Source organism: Carettochelys insculpta, chromosome 8 (genome assembly GCF_033958435.1).
Source record: "Carettochelys insculpta isolate YL-2023 chromosome 8, ASM3395843v1, whole genome shotgun sequence".
NCBI lineage: Eukaryota > Metazoa > Chordata > Testudines > Carettochelyidae > Carettochelys > Carettochelys insculpta.
In genome coordinates this window covers 29,675,795-29,698,008 of record NC_134144.1, presented here as the reverse complement: position 1 = coordinate 29,698,008, position 22,214 = coordinate 29,675,795, and the positions used below count along the sequence as shown (strand labels likewise).

The 22,214-nt window shown below is 42.9% G+C and overlaps 1 protein-coding gene across 2 annotated transcripts in view; it reads right to left on the bottom strand.

The window, feature by feature from the left end:
- CWC22 (CWC22 spliceosome associated protein) overlaps window positions 1-22,214 on the bottom strand; it is a 73,489-nt gene that overhangs the window by 18,653 nt on the left and 32,622 nt on the right. For both annotated transcript variants that reach the window (XM_075000839.1, XM_075000840.1), the window contains exons 7-14: window positions 20,029-20,197; window positions 19,468-19,521; window positions 18,549-18,684; window positions 18,240-18,446; window positions 18,075-18,137; window positions 17,006-17,095; window positions 8,935-9,016; window positions 3,112-3,172 (exon numbers count right to left, since the gene is read on the bottom strand). In XM_075000839.1, the coding sequence (XP_074856940.1) occupies window positions 3,112-3,172; window positions 8,935-9,016; window positions 17,006-17,095; window positions 18,075-18,137; window positions 18,240-18,446; window positions 18,549-18,684; window positions 19,468-19,521; window positions 20,029-20,197 (862 nt within the window). The remainder of the gene's footprint in view (window positions 1-3,111; window positions 3,173-8,934; window positions 9,017-17,005; window positions 17,096-18,074; window positions 18,138-18,239; window positions 18,447-18,548; window positions 18,685-19,467; window positions 19,522-20,028; window positions 20,198-22,214) is intronic.

The window sequence follows — 22,214 nt, the reverse complement described above, 5'->3', positions numbered from 1 at the left end:
TGATATATTAAAATGCATATTAAACTTTTTTATATTACCCTCCTGTTTTACAGTAATGCTGTAATCAGTTTTCAAACAATAAAATAGGGCAAAGTGCTGATGCCATTGCTAATGAAGTCAACCCAACTTGCAAAACCAATTACTCTTCCCTCATATTAAATGCAATTACAACATTGATATCCCTTGTGGTTTATAATAATTAAATATTTTAACATTTTAATTAAATATTACAATGATTTCTAGGAGAGTATCTTGAATAACCATATGCATGAAATAGATTTATCCACAAAGACATTCTTGCTAGCGTTATCAAAACAAGTTGAGGTTAGGTCTAGAGTAACTGTCTTCTAGATTAAAAATTAACAAACTTTGAAATGATTTAATTAATTTTTAGAGAGATGTGACAAGTTCACATAGCAATTTTAACTTCAATTATAGCTTTAAAGGTTACGTCAACAGTTTCTTTGCTCATAACAATACTTCTGATAATGCCTATGTCACCAGCAGTCTGCATTTTAAATCCATCATTTGCTTTAAAAAAAAAGATAGTGAATTTTAAAGACAATTTATATACCATATAGCTCAAAGATTTTTACACACTAATGCACAAATAGCATACAAAAGTGGCTAACTTAGGGTGACCAGAGAGCAAACGTGAAACATCTCGATGGGGGCAGTGGGGCAGCAATGGGCACATCATCATCAATAAGCAGGCACATATGTAAGACAAAGATGTAACTATTGGGACTGTCAGATAAAATCTTGACAGCCAGTCACCTTAGCAGTATGAAGCTCTTTATTTTGCAAGAGAAAAAGCGTGTCAAGTTAATTATAACAATGCCCAATAAACACCACTCAGTGTCGGCTTCCGAACAGGCAGACAGCTGAGGTCCACTCTCCCTGTCAGGATCACAGCCAGCCATACAAAGTTCACACCCAGTTTCACATAACTTTGCCCCAAAAAGCATAAGGCCAGATTCTGCTCTAAGTTACACCAGTGTCAACCCACTGAAGTTACTTAGGATTCACACACTGTAACTGGGATCAGAATCCAGCTCTGAGCAGCTAGGGAGTGTCCTAGGCAGCCATGGAATGAGACAGCACTTTAACCACAGCTCAGAGACATATCAACGCCTAGCACAGCCCTTTCCTGCTTCCTGAGCTATGGAGAGATTTGCAAAACCCCTCCAACTCCAGCAACTTATTATTTGTTTCAAAGCAAATGACTCTCTGAAGTTGAGAAATTCCCTGGTGAGGGAATAAAGAGGGACATATTGCTATGCAATAGAGAGAGACTGACAGACCCATACCTAAAAAACATGCATTTATGTTGTGTCTAATGTGCTTCTCCTTTGACATATACACTGCTTTTCCACATAACTTTTCAAACAGCCAAATGACAGGAGCTATAATAGAACTTGTGATGGCTGCGGAGTTCCAGATTTGGAGTTAGGAAATTTAGAGATAATATACTTAGGTTTACACTTTCTCAAGTACTTTTTCAAACAACAAGCACTCCTGTAGCACCTTAAAGGGTTTGTTAGTAAATCTGTTAGTCATTATGGTGCTACAGCACTGCTTGTTACTTCTGAAGCTATAGAGTAACATGGCCAATCAGAGCAACAGAAGAGTGGGTCCGGAAGAGATGGGGAGAAAAGCCTCTCTAGGGAGCACCTCTCCATGCTCCCATTCCCCCAGGAAGAGGGAGGGAGCAGCAGCAGTGACGTGTGGAGGTTAGGGTCCCCCATTGCCCAGATTTCACTTTTTTTTTCGCTTCTCAACTTTGTGGCCCCGACTGATTTCTCTGTGGGTCAGTGGGCCTCAACCCAAAAAAGTTTCCCCACCCCTGACTCAGAGCTTCAGAAAGGGAAATACATAACCACATCCCCCAGTGTCTGAAGTCCCCTATTTATCTGCAAATAACCTTAATAAGAAAAATATAGTAAAAAGTCAAAATTCACTGTAATTATAATACTTCTTGACAGTTCCCAAAAGGGTGTCAACTGTTCCCTTTGGCAAGACAAAAGATGTCTACATCATATTGACTTCACCTGCACTATTGTTGCATTGATAAAAAAATGAACTTCTTGAGCCTCTGGATCATATTTTGTTTTAAATAAAAAACTGTCAATCAACAGACAAGTGAGCACTATCCTATGTATCTGAATTGTGATTTTGTTCCTCTTTTATGCATTGATATTCAATCTCACCATTGACTAAATACTTGTGTTAGAAATGACATGGCTATTTCGATCCTGAAGACTGCTTCAGGAACTGGTTTAAGTTATAGTAAAACAGCAATTTCCTTTTCAGAAAACATGGCAGTCAAATGGATTTTATATGTACTTCAGGTTGAACCTCTCTAATTCGGCACTTTCTAATTCGGCAACATCCATGGTCCAGTGCAATTTTAATTAGCTGAACGCCCACTTACCAAGGCAAAGTTTCCGGGGGTCCCATAAAGTTTGTATGTAGCTATCAATCCTAGCTTTCAGTTTTCTTTGCTGTTATTTAGCTTTAATTTACCCCTAAACATCTAAGAGCCCAGTAAGCAGTGGACACATTGGTCATGCTGCTAGACAATACCGACCTCCTGTAGTTTGGCAAATTCTCTCTTTCGGCACATATCAAGTCCTGAGGGTGCCGGACTAGAGAAGTTTAATCTGTATCTTCAAACAAATGATCCACAAGCTTACACCAAAACAGCTATACTTGGAGATAATTGTAGCATATAGCACAAATTGTTCAAGTCAGTCTGTGAAAGTAGCACAAACCTTTTTTAAGGCATCCCCATAAAAACAAAGTGCAATTCTAACTTTTGAAGCAGATTTGGTCAATTTCTAGCTGAACAGAAAGTCAAAAGGTATCCATAAATGTACAAAAATCTTCCTTCAGAGACATTTTTCTAGCCTCTAAATTGAAGCTGTTCTATCGTAGTAGTTTTGTCATCTGTGGCAAATAGCATGACTTCCATTTTATTAATAACGTGATTCCATTGTAAGTGCATATACCATGTAAATATTAATTTTGTCAAAATGCTAATGATCATATTATATACCTGCCCTTGCCCCATCCTCAAGAAACAGAAATGGAATGAAAAGCAAGGCTTACGGTTTGGCTGTCAGGAAAGTCCATCTTTAGCAATTTGTGAGCACATTCTTCAAAGTCTAAGCTGCAAAGACAAAAAAACAGTTTTGTATTCCCCTTGCAGTATAAATTACACTAAAAACATTTACAGAACTATGTTGATATCAGTGGTGTTAAGCATACAAACCAAAGTGTTTATGTTTTACAAAAGTATTATATAAGTCAACTTGTTACTATTAAAAATATCCTAGCAAATGCTAAGTTTCAACTCCTTCCAAACATAAGGGTGATTGAGGAAATAAGTATGGTGACAAATGAAACAATAGGAGAAAAGCAGTCTAAATCAAGACCATGATGGCATTTCAAAGACAACTGAATAAATTCTCTTTCCACCACACTTAAATTGTTCATCAAAAGCATCAAGTCTTTAATGCCTTTCCTTAAAAACTTCTCAAGGTTAAACAAAAATATTTTTAAACAGCATTCTGTTATTTAACAATTTTATATCTGGAAGTGAAGTCAAAGCCAATAAACCTGCAGACAGACTAAAAACAAGATAACTCCATTTATGAGTCACTGATATTACATCATACTAAATGAAAACAAACAAAATCCAATAACAAATATTAGTATGAACTCACTCCTGTAAAATATGAGTAAGTAACCTCTGTACCCATGACCATATACTCTTCTGAAGTTGCTATCTTGATCGCTACAATCTCCATTTTCACTTAAAAAATTCTGTTACGTTATGCTGTTATGGTGGTAGATGTTGTGAGGAAATTCTAAAAACATCAACACAGACCAGGTCTATACTAAAGGGGAAGGTCAAACTAAGATACACAACTCTAGCTACATTAAATATGTTGTTGGGAGGCAAGATACTTTAATTCGAGCTTCTGTGCCATCTCTACTGCAGGAGGTTGTTAAGAGCAAATGCTCCCCTCAACTATTTCTCACAAGGGGCAGGAGAACCAGCACTGATGAGGGCACCCTGAGAGTTTGATTTAGTGAACCCCATCAGGTGTGCTACATCAAACTCTGGGAGATAAACCTTGGCAGGGTTGATATTCCCTGGAGTAAAGATATGCCCAACATAAAACCTAGATAAGAGAGAGTCACAGAGATAGCCATCGCTATAGAAGAGGCAACTGAGCAGACTGTTCCAGAAGAAAAGATCAATAAGAAGTGGATTACCCAGAAGACACTCAAGTTGGTTCAAGAGAAAAGAGCACTGAAGATCAGAAGAGATGTTTCTGAGATGGCAGAACAGCAATGTAGGATGAAATGCAATGAGGTAAGGAAAGCAGCCAGAAAGGATAAGGAGAAATGGTTAGAGGAGCAATGTGAAGATATTGAGAGGTATTATGGTGAATGTAAGACCAGGGAGGTATATAAGACTATTAGGAATATTAATAGGAAATGCCAATCGAGGCAGATGGCAATCAAAGATGAGAATGAAGAAGTGCTCATTAATCAGGAAAAGACTGGTGCAATATCTTGTCCATCGCTGCACAAATCTACACAAAACACAGTTGGACCCGAGTGTCTCAGAGAGACTGATTGAATAACTGAAAGAGATATCTCCCCCGAGCACTGAGAGTGAGACCAATATTTTGAAAGAGGAAGTAGAAAAAGCAGTGAAATGACTAAAGAACAACAAGAGCCCTGGAAATGATAAGATCATGGGAGAGATGATCAAATACGGCGGAGAAAGCATGATTAGGAAATACACCGACTACATAATATAGCATGGAAAGAAGGGAAGGCACCTAAGAAATGGACAAGATCTGTGCTTGTGACAATACCCAAAAAAGGAAGTACACTGGAGATCAAAAACTACAGAACGATTGCCCTAACGAGTCATCTAGGTAAGGTGCTGATGATGATACTGACTGAGAGATTAAGACTGCACATAGAAGAACATATAGCAGATGAGCAAGCAGGGTTCAGAAAAGATAAAAGTACCATACAGCAGATATTGGCACTAAGTCTGATAGCAGAGAAAGCTCGACGAAAGAACAAAAACATAGAATCATGGAACACTAGGACTGGAAGGGACCTCGAGAGGCCATCGAGTCCAGCTCCCTGCCCCAATGGCAGGACCACTTGCTTCATTGATTTTCAAAAGGCATTTGACAGTATAGATCAGAAAGTGACTTAAGCAGTGTTGGAGTCATACGGAGTGGATAGCAGACTGATACGGTTGTTGAAAGATATCAGTGATAATGCGGAGGCAGCGGTGAGAACACGCGGGGAGTTGGGAAGTTGGTTTAAAGCAAATAGAGGTACAACACAAGGAGATCCAATATTGCCAAGTATCTTCATTGCACATCTGGAAAGACCAATGGACAAGATCAAGGAAGGAGGTAGAAGGGATATCTGTGCACGGGAAAAGCATTAACAACTTGAGGTTCGCGGATGATATAGTTATAATTGAGGAAGATGAGGAGAAGCTAGAGAAAACAGCATGGGTGTTAAACTAAGAAGGGAAGTGGTACGGACTGATTATGAACATCGATAAAACAAAACCAATGGTATTTGGAGATAAGGAAATAGGAAGGAAGATAGGTGTTGATGATATTGAACTAGAAAATGTAGAGAAGTTCACATATCTGGGGAGCAACATAACGTATGATCTAGACTGTAAGAAGGAAATAGCGACCAGAATAGCGAAAGAAAGAGCAAGTTTGAAGGTGATGGATAATATCTGGAAAAGCAAAGCAATTAACTTAAGAACAAAGCTGGGCATCTCAAAAATGTGTGTATTCAGCAGCATGTTGTATGGATGTGAGACATGGGTGATAACAAAAGATTTGAAAAGAAGAATATTGGCATTCGAAAGGAGTTGTTATAGAAAGATTCTAAGAATAGGATGGATGCAGAAGGTCACCAATGAGGAATTATATAGGAAGATACAGCCAAAAGAGAATCTGCTACAGAAGGTTATAAAACGGAAGCTGCAACTATTTGGACATATTTGCAGAATGAACGACGAACGAAAAATCAAGACCCTAGTATTCAGTGTAATGGATGGTTTGAATAAGAGAGAAGGACCCCCCCCACCCCACTCCCGCCAACCCCGGGAGAATGGATAGATGATGTAGTAGACTGGTGTGGAGCTAGTCTACAGAAACTAAGCCACTCTGCGCTGGATAGGGAAAGATGGAAGGAAATAGTGAGAGAGGCATCAGACACCAGCAGGAGCTGAGCCCATGGTTATTGATGATGATGCTACATCTACACTACAATAAGTTGATGTATGTTACAGTCACCACATTAGTTATGGCCATGGCTTATGTCCACCCTACCCTCTTTCTGACAGTGATATGCATCCTCAGGAGGGGAAAAAGTGACAATGTGGGAGACAAAAGCCAAGCCTCTCAACTCCACACAGCTCCCTGCTGGGAGTCCAGCTGCCTCTCCTCCCCTGGGCCTTCTTGTCTTCCTGTGCCCAGATGGGAGTTGGGGAGAGGGGGAGGGAGTCACTCATGGCCTTCTTGCCTCTGATGGGGAGACCAACAATCTACCAGACTTCAAGTGCTGCACTCCCAACAGGAAGCTGGAATCCCAGGAGGCATCAGGAGAATCCAGGCAATAGCTCAAGTCAAGAGTCTGGGTGCCAGCCCAGCTTGGTGACAAGACCAGGCAGAAGTGTAGCGCCAGAACCAGCTATGTTGTCAATTTTGCAGCTTTGCAGACTTTTGTCAAAGTGTGTATAGTAGACAAGGCCTGAGAAGAGTCTGAAGTCATCTTGATACAACAGCTCTGAAAGGTATGAACTTTCTCCATTCATCCCCATAAGGTGTTAAGTTAGTTGCTCAGCAATAAATTAAATATGAACATTTACGTATTTCACTCCTTGAGTATAAAAGAAGAGAGAGATTACACCTCTGTACAATTTACTGAGAGTGATCACTCATTTTGGTACCACAAGAGGCAAGCATCTGGTAAATATTAACACTTATTTTTTAACCCTCACGAAAAAAAACCAAGACTAAGGAGTCTAACAGAGCTCATGGCACATTCAAGAAACAACGAATGGGAGTCAAGCAACACACTACCATATTTTGCATAACTACACAATTAGCTGTCACATGGTAAGCTTATTTTGTGCTTAGGATCTGGAAAAGTACTATTTTCCTTTACCCCCATCTGCCCTAACTGTACCAGTGCTCCACAAAACACAAGCATGATCTAGTGTAACATTTTAGAAGTATTCAACCTAATGTACTATATCGTCTCTTAATAACTTAGGTTGAGCTAATAAAATCAGTATTCCTTCTGTTTAGGGAAACCACACTCACTGACGCACATATGATGGATTACTATAAACATCTACTTGCATAAATCCAGGGCACTACACTCTCCTTTACACACTATGGGCTTTTGAGCAAACCACCTGCTGTAACTCCCCCCTGCCCTTTCCTCCCACCTCCTACCAGAATTTATATATATTTCTCACTAGCCATATATGGGGCACAAGTTGTATTCTGGGTGATGTGGGCTTATGGTATGTGTGGGTCATCCCCATGGAGTACACAGTGTAGTGTGGCATAGAGGAAGGCAACCCGCACACTCTGCAGCAGTCCCCCACTAACGTAATATAAAATGCATACCCACCTTCACCCCAACGCAAAAATCTGTCCCCAGAAACTTTCTTTAAACTTCTTTGCAAGCATTTGCTTAATAAATTTGTCTATCTTGTCTAAATCAATAACATAAGAATGGATATTCTCATTCATCTAGCCAAAAATCCTGTCTTCCAACAACGGCCGATAGCCATGCTTCAGAGATAGTAAACAGATCATGATTACTTTGAGAAATGCACCCTGTCATCCAGTCTCAGCTTCTGACAGTAGGTGTTTAGTAACATCCAGAGCATTGGACTGCACTCCCGATCATCCTGGCTAGCAGCTAAGGATGGACCTATCCTCCTTGAACTTCTCATTCTTTTTTGAGCCCAATTATACTCTTGGCGGTCACAATTCCCCATGACTACAAGTTCCACAGGCTGACTCTTGTGTGACATAGCACTTCCTTATGTTTGCTTTAAAAATGCTGCCTGTTTTATTATAGTGGGTGCTCTCTGCTTAGTGATGTCTGAACAAGTAAACTCCACTTCCTTATTCACTTTCTCCACAACCATTCATGATTTTATAGACTGCTGTCTAGAGTGGTCTCTTCTCAAAGCTGAAAGGCAGCAGCCTTTCTAATCCCTCCCCCACATGGATGTTTTCCCATATCATTTTGTTGTTCCATACCATCTGAATCATTTTCGTTGCCTTCCTCTCTACTTTTTTCAGTTCTAGTATCTGGTTTTGAGATGGGATGACCAGAGCTGCAGGTGCTATTCAAAGTGTGGGCATAAAATGGATTTACATAGTGAAGTTATATATTTTTATCTTATTACCTATGCATTTCTTCATCATTCTCGACACTTAAGCTTCCCCCCGCCACTAACTACTGCTGCCCACTAACCAGAAAAATACCCATGTTAAAAATAAGCCTTCCCAGGTGGGGTCCTCAAAGCCCCTGGCTGCCCTCAACATCATGCATTATAATTTCATACCACTCCTTACTTTCAGTCTCCTCAGAGACAAAAGCAGTGTGCTGCTTTTACAGCTCTGTCATGTACAAAGAATTTAGTTTAGAACCAGAAATTAGAGCCCCCATTCAGCAGACTTCCTTGCCTCTGGACCCCTTAAAACATCTCTTCAGTTTGTTCATAAGACTGTAAGGTAACAACAAAGCTATTAAACAACTCTTTATGCAATAGAGTCAATATAAATGGATTAATTTTTACAGAAGACCACACTTTTCAGCATAAATTATATTGAACTTTACCTTGACTGAATAGCAAGATAAATTGTACGACGAAAGGAGACTAAGTTAATTTCTGTTTTGTCGTGGATAGTCACTTTTTGTCCTTGAAAAGAAATAAATTGGATATTTAGAAATTGAAACACACACTCTAAGAAAGTAGATATGTGCACATTCAGAAAGTCTTCAACCCACTACCTAAAACTGTGTATAAATACGTCTAGTGACGTATGTCTAGTAACATTTGTTAGGTACTGTAAACTTTTACAAAACCTCAGCATCTAACATGATGTGGGATAACAACTTAAAAAAAAAATCAAATTCACAAGTTATTCACAATTTTCAATGACATATGCATTAAGGTTCTGATTTTGCAAAGAGCAGAACCTTATGCCTGTGCAGAATACCATTACCTTTGTGGGCAGGCATCTGCTTATGACCTGGGGCTAAGTTCTCCTTTTGCATGTAGGCTGACATTTAGCCATCTTAAAACTGGAAAGAAAGGTTACTCACCGTAGTAAGGGTGGTTCTTCGAGATGTGTCCCCGTGGGTGCTCCACATTAGGTGTCGGGCTCGCCCGGCGCCGCAGATCGGATCTTCCAAGCAGTTTCTGCCGGACCGCGCATGCGCCAGTGCGCACCGCTCCCTTGCGCGCTCCTGGCCACGTGCGCGATCCGGTCCCCGCCAATTCCTTGACCAACCGCCTCGGATGCTCCTGCAAAACACTAAACAGAGATCCGAAGCGGGGAGGATGGGCGGGTAGTAGAGCACCCACGGGGACACATCTCGAAGAACCACCGTTATTACGGTGAGTAACCTTTCTTTCTTCTTCAAGCGTCCCCGTGGGTGCTCCACATTAGGTGACTACCCAGCAGTAACCCAAGATAGGAGATGGGTAACTGGATCATGTACAGCTTGTCCCCAAGAGGACCGCTGTCGAGAGCTGGGTATCCTCTTGGAACACCCTGTGAAGGGCGCAGTGCTTGGCGAAGGTGTCATAGGATGACCAGGTCACCGCTCTGCAAATGTCCTTTAGTGCAACGCCCTTGAAAAAGGCTGTTGATGCCGCCACCGCCCTAGTGGAGTGAGCCCTGGGCGGGGCCAGTAAAGAAGTCTTCTTGAGTTCGTAGCACATTTTTATGCAGGATACGATGTGCTTCGAGATTCTCTGCGAAGAGAGACCTTCTCCTTTCGATTTGGGAGCGAGAGAGACCAGGAGTCTATCCGTTTTCCGGATGGGCTTGGTCCTGTCTATATAGAAGGCCAGCGCCCTCCCCACGTCCAGGAGGTGTAGGCGCGCCTCTTCGTTAGAGTTATGAGGCTTTGGGTAAAACGAGGGTAAAACAATAGGTTCGTTAATATGAAACTCAGAAGAAAACTGAGGAAAAAAGGCTGGATGCAGCCGTAGAGTCACCGCCTCCTTGGAAAAGACAGTGCAGGGTAGCGTTGCCATAACTGCCGCAAGCTCGCTCACCCTGCGAGCTGACGTGATTGCGAGAAGGAAGGTCGTCTTTATCGTAAGGAGGCGGAGGGAAACCATGGCTAAAGGCTCGAATGGTGGTCCCGTTAGCGCATTAAGCACCAGGTCCAAGTTCCACGAAGGTGGAAGCGGTTTCCGAGGGGGGTATAGGTTTACCAACCCTTTGAGGAACCTGGTAACCATGGGATGGGCGAACACCGTGTGCCCTTCCTCTTCGTGTCTGAACGCCAAAATGGCGGCAAGGTGGACCTTTAACGAGGATAGTGAGAGTCCTCCTCTCTTGAGGTCCAGTAAATACTCTAATATTACAGGTATAGGCACCGAAAGGGGGGCTAGCTGTTTGGTAGAACACCATGCCGTGAAGCGAGTCCATTTCTGCTTGTAGGTCTTCCTGGTGGAAGTCCTCCTGCTACTTTCTAGGACTTGTTGCACTTCCTCCGTACATGTGCTCTCTAGGGAGCTGAGCCATGAATTAACCACGCTTGTAGTCGCAGGCCTTGGGGGTGCGGATGCACTATGGACCCCTGGGCTTGCAGGAGCAGATCCAGCGCCACCGGAAGGGGCATCGGTGGATGGTCCGACATGCGCAGGAGTAGGGGGAACCATTGCTGTCGATCCCACGTTGGGACTATCAGGATCATTCAGGCTCCTTCCCTCCTGGCTTTCTGCAAGACTTTGTGGATCAGCACTGTGGGAGGAAAAGCGTAAAGCAGGGGGCCCCTCCAGGAGATCGCGAATGCATCCCCCAGGGACCCCCGTCCCAGTCCTGCCCTGGAGCAGAATCGTGGGCATTTCTTGTTGTGTTGAGTGGCAAACAGGTCTATCTGGGGAAAGCCGCATGCATGAAAAATCGGTCGTAGCAGATCGGGACGGATCTGCCACTCATGCGTGAGTGTGAAACGCCTGCTCAGCTGGTCTGCCTTCACATTGTGAGTGCCTGGTAAGTATGAGGCTTTCAAGGTTATATTGTTGGCGATGCACCAGTTCCACAACCGGACTGCTTCCGCACATAAGGCACGGGACCGAGCTCCTCCTTGCCGATTTATATAAAACATGGTGGAGGTATTGTCTGTGCTGATCCCGACTACTTTGCCTTGTATATGGTCTCGAAAGTGTCTGCAGGCATTGAACACTGCTCTAAGCTCCAGTATATTTATGTGCAGTGACTGTTCCGTGGAGGACCACAGTCCTTGCGTCACCTCTTTGCCCATGTATGCTCCCCACCCTATGTGGGAGGCATCTGTAGTAAGAAAAACCGATATTTGTGGTTGGTGGAAGGGTACCCCTGTTAGCATGTTCTTGGGGTTTACCCACCATTGCAGGGATTTGCGCACCTCTGTCGTGGGCGACACCACCCTGTGAACGTTGTGTGCTGCCGGTTTGTATACGCTCACCAGCCAGTGCTGCATGCTGCGCATGTGTAACCTGGCGTTCTGTACTATGAACGTCGCTGCTGCCATGTGGCCCAGCAGCTGTAAGCACGTCAGAACCGGCACCGTAGGGCTGAAGGTGATGACTTGCACGAGGGAGATGATGGCCCGAAAGCGTGTCTCTGGTAGATACACTCTCGCTGTAATAGAATTTATGCGTGCCCCTATGAACTCTATGTCCTGTGTGGGGGTCTATCTTTGATTTTGCCAGATTGATAACCAGGCCGAGCGAAGAGAATGTGCCTGCTGCGACGCGTATCATGCGTAGTACCTATTCCTTCGAGGCCCCTTTGAGTAGGCAGTCGTCCAGATACGGAAATATAAATACCCTCTGTCTGTGCAGGTAGGCTGATGCCACTGCCAAGGTCTTGGTGAAGACTCTGGGGGCCGAGGAGAGGCCAAATGGTAGGACGTTGTATTGAAAATGTTCTTTGCCTACCATGAACCGGAGGAATCGTCGGTGAGCCAGACGGACCGTTATGTGAAAATACGCGTCTTGTAAGTCGAGGGCTGCGAACCAATCTCCATCGTCCAGTGCCGTAAGGATGGAGGCGATTGTGATCATCCAAAAGCGTTGCTTGCGCAGGTACCGGTTGAGGCCTCGAAGATCTAAGATAGGCCTCCAGCCTCCTGTCTTTTTCTCCGTGAGGAAGTACCTCGAGTAGAACCCTTTCCCTTGCAGTTGCTCCGGCACTCTTTCCACTGCCCCTATGAGCATGAGATGGTCTACCTCCTGCTTGAGCCTCGCTACGTGGGAGGCCTCCTGGAGGTGGGGCCTGGGTGGAGGTAGTGGCAGTGGGAGCGACTGGAAGGGGATGGTGTACCCTGTGGCTATGATCTCCAGCACCCATTTGTCTGTGGTGATCCTTTGCCACTGGTCGTAGAATGGTCGGAGGTGATGGTGGAATAACCGCTTCGGATGACCTTGTGCGATGGTAGTGATGGCGCAGCCCTGGATCTGTGTGTCAAACTTGTGGCCTTTGGCCCTGCCCCGAGGATGCACGGCTCTGTTGGGAACGTCGCCTGGGAGTTCTGTACTGCTGGTGCTGTTGATGTTGCCCTTGCTCGTAACCCCCGTGGTACTGGGGACGCTGTGGCTGGTACTGGTACCGTCTTTGTTGAGGGTAGTACTTTTTCTTTCTGTATGGAGGGGTGTAAATCCCCAGGGTCCTAAGCGTGGCTCTTGAATCTTTACTGGAATGAAGGACCGGGTCAGTTGATTCAGCAAACAGCTTCTGCATGTCGAAGGGAAGATCGACGATCTTTGCCTGCAGATCCCTCGGTATACCCGAAGTCTGGAGCCAGGACTCCCTTCGCATCACCACTGCCGTAGCTGTGGAGCATGCTGCTGTGTCCGCAACATCCAAGGCGATCTGAACTCCCGTCCTCGAGGCCGCGTAGCCTTCTTGCACGATGGCCTTGACCACCGGTTTCTTGTCCTCTGCAAGTGAGTCCATGAGGGAGGTTAACCTAGTGTAGTTGTCAAAATTGTGGTTCGCTAGACGTGCTGCGTAATTTGCCATTCGCAACAGTAGTGTGGAGGAGGAGTAGACCTTTCTGCCGAACAGCTCTAGCTTCTTGGCATCTTTGTCTGTTCCCCCTGTCTTGAATTGAGATGTCTTTGATCTTTGTTGTGACGACTCTACCACCAAGGAATTTGGTTGTGGGTGGCTGAACAGGAACTCCATGCCCTTCGCCGGCACGAAGTATTTCTTGTCCGCTCTCTTGTGGACAGGCAGAATAGTCGCAGGGATCTGCCATATCGTAGTGGCGGACTCCAAGATTGCTTCGTCAAGCGGTATTGCTATTTTGGAGGAGGCCGGAGGTCTCAGATTTTTGAGGAGCTTATGGTGTTTCTCTTGCACCTCTGCTATCTGGATGCCTTGCGTGAAGGCCACCCTTTTAAACAGCTCTTGAAACTGTTTGAGATCGTCCGGAGGATGGACGTCCCCCGGGGCCGTAGCCTCGTCCGGGGAGGAGAGCGAGGAACCACTAGGATACGCCTCTCTGGACCCTTCCAGTTCTTGTTGGCGATGGTACGTCCACTCGCTGGAAGCTTGCGAGGGAAAATCTCGGGGTTCCATAACCAGTTCCCCCTGAGATACTTGAGTCTCTGTCCCCATTCGCGATTGCCCTTGGGGATACGGGACCGTCTGTGGGAATCTTTCCCTGGTAGAATGCCGGTGGCCGCGTGATAGGGACGACCATGGCAGCATGGGCACTGTTCTTGGGAAGGTGACCTGGACCACTCCCTTGGTGCGTACCCCCTGCGTCTGGGGGAGCGAGATCGTTGAGAGACATGGGACACTGGAGAGAGCGACTTGTGATAGTACTCCAGAGGCTCAAACCCCAAGAAGGGTGAGGGTGGTCCCAGCCAGGGCGAGGCTGGTTGTAAAAATGGAGACGGGGGCTCCGGGTAGGCTGGGGGGACCCCTGCCTTCTAGTTGGAGTCCGCAGCATGAGTGGAGGGCTGAGAGAAAGCAACTCTGTAGCCCTGTCTGGAGAGGGGCTCCGGTGCCTTGTTTTCTGTGCAGCTTTCCCCCTCCCCTGAGGGGGTGGCTCCGCCCCCTGACGTGCAGGGGATCTCGGCCCCGTCTGCGCCATGCTCGGCACGCTCTTGGGCGGTGCCGCGCGGGTGGTGTCCTCCGGTGCCTGCAGGCTGCGTGCCTGCACGCTCTGCACCGCCGGTTCCCCGGGGGTCGGTGCTGCTGCCTGCAGTGCCGGCGGTACCGGCGCTTGGTTAGCCGCCGCGCTGCCTGCGGTGCGGGGCGGCTGTTTGATCATCGGAGGCTGAGCCGCCTCCACGTGGCTCTCCATGCCGCTGCCGATCAGCTGTTGCTGCGGCTGGGGGCTGTGTGCTCCTCCCGTCCTGCTCACTGTTGCTGCCGGCAGACATCGGGTTAGGGAGACTTTTCTCCGTTTTTGCGCTGATGGGGTGAGGGAGAAAACTTTCCTTTTATGGGCCCCGGACGGTCCCTCCTGCTGCGGCTGCTCCGGCATGTCTGGCTGGAGGGCCTTGTCGAATAGCAGCATTTTAAGCTGCATCTCCCTGTCCTTCCTTGCTCTGGCTGTTAATTTTGCACAGAAGGAGCATTTCTGCGTGACATGGGACTCCCCAAGGCACCTTATACAGTGACTGTGCCAATCAGACGCTGGCATTGCCTCTCGGCAAGACTCACATTTCTTGAATCCTGAAGAGGACATTGTTGGTGAGTCTTTTAGTTGTTAATGGGGTACTTAGCACCTTCTCTGTGCTGTTTTCCCCCTCTCAGATAGCCTGCCGCGGCAGGAGGGCTAATGGCCCTAGGCTCCTGGCCTCCGGTGCTCCGCTTGTTACTAGGACCGGACTGAATTCCGTCCCGCTTGTTGTTTCTTGTTATTTTCAAAAAAAAAAAAAACCAAAAAAACAACTGGCTAACTTAACAATAGACTAAGAACTTGAAAACTTTAAAGAAAACAGCTAAAAACCATTGAATACGCTAACTTGGCCGTAGCCTAGTCGGATTCCGTCTGCAGCCGACGGCGGTTAAGAGGAACTGGCGGGGACCGGATCGCGCACGTGGCCAGGAGCGTGCAAAGGAGCAGCATGCACCGGCGCATGCGCGGTGCGGCAGCAACTGCTTGGAAGATCCGATCTGCGGCGCCGGGCGAGCCCAACACCTAATGTGGAGCACCCACGGGGACACTCGAAGAAGAACAGGAATTACAAAATTCTAGACTGACTTGAAACATTTTCTTCACAGTTTAATAAAAAATAAAACTTCGTACACAATTATGGCTGTTCAGCTCCAGGGCTGGCTCCTAAGGACATAAACAGGAATCTTTCCATTAATGATGGCTGGATCTGGCCCATAGTGGCCCACCAAAGGACATTTGATGTCATGCACCAGAACAGAATTAAACTGACTAAAATATTTAAACAGCTGCTCTGCAGGAAATTAACATCCTACTTCATATGGGAGTTTTCAAATAAGCAGCACAAGTGACAACCAGCTTCTGTGAATCACCAACTTTTTCCTCAGCCTGCTACACAAGTAAATTTCTGAGTTTATTTTTCTCTACAGTAGTGAAAAAACTGATTCCCACTACTCTAAAGCAGAGTAGAACTTTTCCTTCTAGTTTTTGCTAACCTAGAAAAGTGAACATTCAAACTTATTCTCATCCATCTCAGTAATTATATAAGCCTTTCTACAAAGTGCAGACACCTGTATCACTTTTTCTTTGGGGGCAAATAACTCGTAACAGTAGTCCATACAATATATTATACTGCCTTGAAACGCCTTTAAAAAAAAAATCAGCTGAAAGGTAATTGCAAACTTGGGCCACATCTACAGCCCAGGTCACCAGCTCCGCTACCAGCGGAGCTACGCTAGGCAGGTTTCTGGAACTCATGTGGCTAACTAGTTTAACTGTGTGAGATTTCACTCCCGGCAGAGTGGTCTGCCGGCAGGAAAGAGGTCACGTAGCTGTGCCTCTGATGTCTAACTGCGCGCCCCCTACCCCCGTCCCTTATGCCTGGAGGCCTCTCTCCTGCCAGCAGACCCCTCTGCCAAGGGCAAAATGTTGTGTGGTTATGCTAATTAGCCACATGGGTATGCAAATGAAAACCATTTGCAATATTTGGAAACTTGCTTAGCATAGCTCTGCCGGCAGTGGAGCTGATGACCCAGGCCATGTAGATGTGGCCTTGGATTTTGAAACTGACCTCACAGAGAGAACAGTTCTGAACTATTCTTAACTCCTTTAGAAAAATTATAATTTTTCTCTCCCCTTTCTCCCCTGTTTTGCATTTATAGGGTTCTTTTGGGCATGCAACCAACACCAACATACAAAACCACAAATTCCTCCCTACTCCCATTTCTTTTTCACTGGCCCCTTGCCTTCTTCCTCCCACCTCTTCAGTTTTAGTCCCTGCTGTTAATTGGTAAAACACTCTCTTGCAGGGTCAGTGGATGGACAAAAGTGAAACTGAATATATGAAAAATGCTGTCAAAGTCAACAAATTGAAAAAAGAAGAATAAGCACATTTAACCTTGTAACAGTAAAATACATTTAAAACAAATGTAATTTTTAAGTTGACTGCACACTTTGTCAATTTCTTCAGACAGTAAATCACACTGTTATTGTATCTTCCTGATCTATCACAAAAGAGATTGATAGCAAATATATTTAATCACACTCCTACCTTCATCCTCTTCACCCTCTTCTTCATCCTCTTCACTGCTTCCAGCATCTTGATCTGTTTCTGAGTCACTATCACCTTCATCAAGAATTTCTAGAAGCAAAATTTCAAAGTATAACTGGGGTGCACTATATACCTAGTGACACAGAGATGATGCCACAAACACTTGGGAGTATATCTAGTTCTAAAGGATGGAAAGCCTGAAAAAGCTGGATCATGAAGATATGCTGCAACCAGAATTCAGCAGAAGGAAAGTACCCTGACAGAGAGCATAAAAAACATGGGACTCCTGAGGGCCTAGACACCATATAGTAACAGGCATATTAAAATATATGGCAGATAAACAACTAAAAAGATCCCCCACAAAATTAGAGGCGCCAAACTCAATTCAGGCATAACAACAACAACAACAACAACAACAATAAATTGTGAAGAGGGAAAGTGGTTGGTACTGTTCTAAAAATCCATTTTAAAAACATTCCTTTCACAGAACAGTTTGGCATAAGAAAATGATGGAATGCTCTGTGTTGAAACTCAACTCTGGGTCAGACGAAAAAAAAAATCACTGCGACAAAGGCTCAGGAAGTAAAAGAAATGTACTAGGTGCTCTCACATACGTCAATCCCGGTTCTTGGGGAGAAAAAACCTCCTTGGATTTACTTATCAATATTACTTTTAAAATATTTAATATCTGAAAGCAGGATTGTTATTTTGAAACAAAGAAGCCACTGTGGAAACACAAAGTGAAAAAATCTTCATGATGTGTGTACAAACGTATTACTATATAGATCTTTGTGGTATAAAGTACAGATTACAATGGTGTAATTACAATTGTGTAAGTAACCGACAATATTTTTGGTGCACTATAACAAAAAAGTAGTATATATATCTATTGTGCACATGTGCAGTTTACATTATTTAAGAAAATTCAGCTAAAACTAAAACCGACCTTTACTTCAACAATATTGCTGGCAATCTTTTCCACCAGTATCTATAAACTCAAGAGAATGCTATCATATGCTTCCTGGTTTTATATCCCATTTGATTTCTTAAGTTTACCTCATTTACATACCCTTTTTAAGGGTTTTGTACTTCTCTTCATTTTCCATGAAGTCAGGATCCATTTTGAAAACATCTTTAAAATAAAAGAAAACCTTATTTAAACCAAGAAGAAATATTGTATGATTCATCTTAAATTTCTTGAAACTGTAAAGTTAAAATTTTGCTTCTCACTTACTAAGAACATCTTCTGGGTTATACTCATCTTCTAAAGGTAGCATATGAGTAAACTGATCCTCTTCTTCTACTAGGTCTAGTCCCTCTGGAATGATTGGGTGATCCTTGAATCCATCCTTACGTACAGCAAACATAACTTCTATCATGTACTGAACACGCACATCAATTTTAGATTCGTGAAGAATGTGGCGAAGGCGATCAAAGATTGCTTTAGAGTAAAGAGAAAAACTAATTCTAATCTGAAGTGATCAGATAGTAATAAAAAAAGACTACATATTTAAGGGAAAATATACCAACTAAATATACTCACCATTAATACCTCTAGGAGAAACTTCTGTTAATTTGAGTCCACATTCCTTTAGAAATCCAATTGCTACTTCAATACTATCATCTGTTGGTCTTTCAAGAAGTAATGTGAGCATTTCCAAACATAAAACTTCATGAGCCTAGAGAGGGGGAAAAAGGTGTGGGAGGAGGCTATAAAAGCAGAAACCTCTCACTTTCAAAATTACAATCTATTTTATTTCACTAGTGTTATTTCACTAGCTTTTTGTGACCTACATCTTGTTTCAGTGAGGGAAGCCATTTTCACATAAACTAAAGTCACCATTTTAGACAGGAGTTCTGAGTCTCATATTTGCATCTTCTTTGTCCTGGACTCCACTCTACTAATCAAACATGACTGATTTCCTTCAATCAATCAATGTAAGAAAAGCTTTGCCATCACGAAGGGTATGGAACACATTTTGCAAGACCATCACTGTCAAACATAATTTAGAAAAATAAAGCTTGTGTCCCTTTCATGCTCCTCCCGCTTATGTTTACTGCTAAAGCTTATTCAGGAAGGGAGAAAAGGAAACAACCCCTAGAGGCCGATCTGTTTTGGGGTAGAAATAAAGTTCATTCTGATCGAAATAGCCCATTGTTGGTGATGAATATTTTAGGTAATGATCCTGCAACTACATTTGTATAAACTGACTCCTATACCTGTACAAATCTCCAATGCAAACCCTTTGGCTCTTTTTAGGCACCAGGAGCTGCTTGCGTAAGTCTTAAGTGCACAGCTAGACCCTAGGGGATCTCTCCCCAAGCAAATATTATGCCTTTGTGCTCTTAATTCCCGTTGTTTATAAAAAGTAATAAATTAAGCAGATTGCTCAAAGATTGCTGTAAGTGTAACCTGTAGTACATACAACACGTGAAACCATACTAAATACAAAATAACATACCACATTCTGATTGATCAGATGTGCAACAAACTTTGAAGCTGTCAGACAAAGTTGCTGAAAAATAAAGAACATTTAAACATACTTCAATTTCTCTTTACATACAGAAAGAACTCTAAAATAAAAACCAGACCCTGTAAACACTGTATCTGTTTCCATCACAGTATTAAATTAATCAGGGAAGTACTATAGCCTGTGCTACACAGGAGGTCAGACTAGATGATCACAATGACACAGTCTAGCCCTGCAGTCTGTGATTCTGTGAAGTACTGCTGCAGGATTCTGAAGCATTTATTTTAAGATTACACTTTAGAATAAATGCTACTGTTGCTGCATTACTGAAGTTAAAAAGATCTTCAATCTTTAAGCTGCAGAGCATAAGATGTTCTTTTCATACAAAGTTCATCATGATGTACTACCACTACTACTAAAACAATTAATATAGAGCATTATGCCAGTTGAAACTTTCATTATTGACAACTTGGTAACAGGATAACACACAAGTGAGATCACTGGTTACAGTGTGGTACTGTTTAAGTTCCTACACAAGCTTTTCTTACATACCTTATCATTTCTGCGATATCCTTTGCGAAAATTTAGAATTAGCCTCTTGAGAATCAGTTCTCCAATATTTGGAAACTTTGAATTGATAATTGCTACAAGTGCTGCATAAACATGTGTAAAGATTGGAGAGGCACTTTGTGCTTGCAAAATTGATCTAGACAGCAATCCCCTGTAAGTAAAAATTCACATACAAGTGTAAATGTCAATCATGAAAAGACAAAGTGGTTTCACACACCATATACACTGCAACAGTAGCACAATCCACATATGAGATATTTAAAAGTCGCTCCAAACAGTGGTTATTTTCATACTAAAACCACCATGCCAACTATGCAAAAAAATTAATTCTAAATCTGTTATCAGGATTACAATTAAGATTTTAAAATCAGTCTGCTCTGAGAAGCAGAATAGTTTTGAAAAAAAAATTAAGTTTTCTAGTTCTCTCTTTCTGAACCATTAACTTTCTCTTAATATATACCTAAATTACAAAAGCCATTCACTTGCAGTTAGGCCACTTTAAAAATAGGCAAATGTAAATACAGAACATAATGGTTACTGTATTTCAAGCCCTCAACTGTTGATTAAACTAATTTAAATTTCTTACCCATTAGTCAAATCATATTTCCACTATGTACTAAACAACTTTTTACTAAAGATCAGCAGTTTATTTACACTTCCAACCGGTTTAAAAAATAAAATTAAAAAATAAGTAAAATGAAGATTAAAGGTGAAATCTTTTCAGAAGTCCCTTTTGATGACATTCTGGGGAGGAAAAAGAAAAAAACATTTCAAAAAGAAAAAGCTCAGCTTTTAATTTCAACTTTTTTTAGAAAATAACATATTGAGAAGCAAGAAACTTTAACAACAGTATTAAAAAGTGAAAGATGAAACATGGTTTGGGAAAATTGGGGGGGGGGGGAAATCTATAATTAAAAAAAATATAAACAATTATCCCAAATACAAACTTTAGCTACCAACATGATCCGTGGTAGGTTCATGATGTAATTGAAAAAGTAGGAGAGTACACACATAAAATTAGATGAGAATTACTTAATCATTTCCTTTTATCTCACCATACATTCTTTCCTTATTTTACATGCTGTAATGGTGAATATTCAAAAAGTCACAGAGAGAAAGCCCTGCTAGTCTATCTACTATCAAAACAAATAAGCAGTAAAGTAGTACTTTAAAGACTAACAAAATAATGTATTAGGTGATGAGCTTTCGTGGGACAGACCCACTTCTTCAGACCATAGCCACACCAGAACAGACTCAATGTTTAAGGCATAGAGAACCAAAAATAGTAATCAAGGTTGACAAACCTCAAAAAAATTATCAAGGTGCGCAAATCAGAGAGCAGAGGGGCAGGTGTGTGCGTGTGTGTCAAGAATTAGATTAAGCCAAGTATGCAAAAGAGCCCTCATAGTGTTCAGTTGCTCCTCTACTTTCTAATTACAGTAAATAGGAAAAGTGTGAAAACAGCACCTTTGTAGCTTAAGAATTCATCTGGTCTTGCTCCGTACTCTACTAATTTAATATTTGTTACAGAATAATCACCACCACTGCAACTTATTACAATAAAAACCAAAATGACTTTTTCAATAATGAGTACTCTCAAAAGCAAATGACTCAGGAACAGAAATCTGATTCCCATGCAATATCACACCTTCCCTTCCCTTCCTCCCTCCCCCGAAAAAACCCAACACACACAAACCACGAATCTCCAACCCAGTGTAAAACAAATAAAGAAAACAATGTTTCAGCAAGACCATGACAGTCTTCAAACTGTAATGCTATGAACTTTCCCCAGATGCACCAGACAACTGTTATACACCATAACTATGATTTGGAGAGACAGCTGGGGATAGAAACATTGCTTTTGAGAACCTAAACAGTGAAAAGGGGAGGAGATAATCAAAAGGTGGTTATTTAACTGTTTTCATAACCAACACAGGCTGCTCCTGGTAACAACTTGGCTCAGTTGTTAACTGGCAGATTTAGATTGAAAAAAAATGCAACTCATTAATTGAATACTGTTGTTGTGAGTCAGGATTTAAGTGCAGTGGCAGTGTTACGAGGAACCTAGCAAGATGCCTGCCCCGACCAGTCTTCCTCAATTTCAGGGATTCCAACTTCACCCAATTCAATAAATGGCTCAATTAATGTTTTGAGATGAATCTAAACAA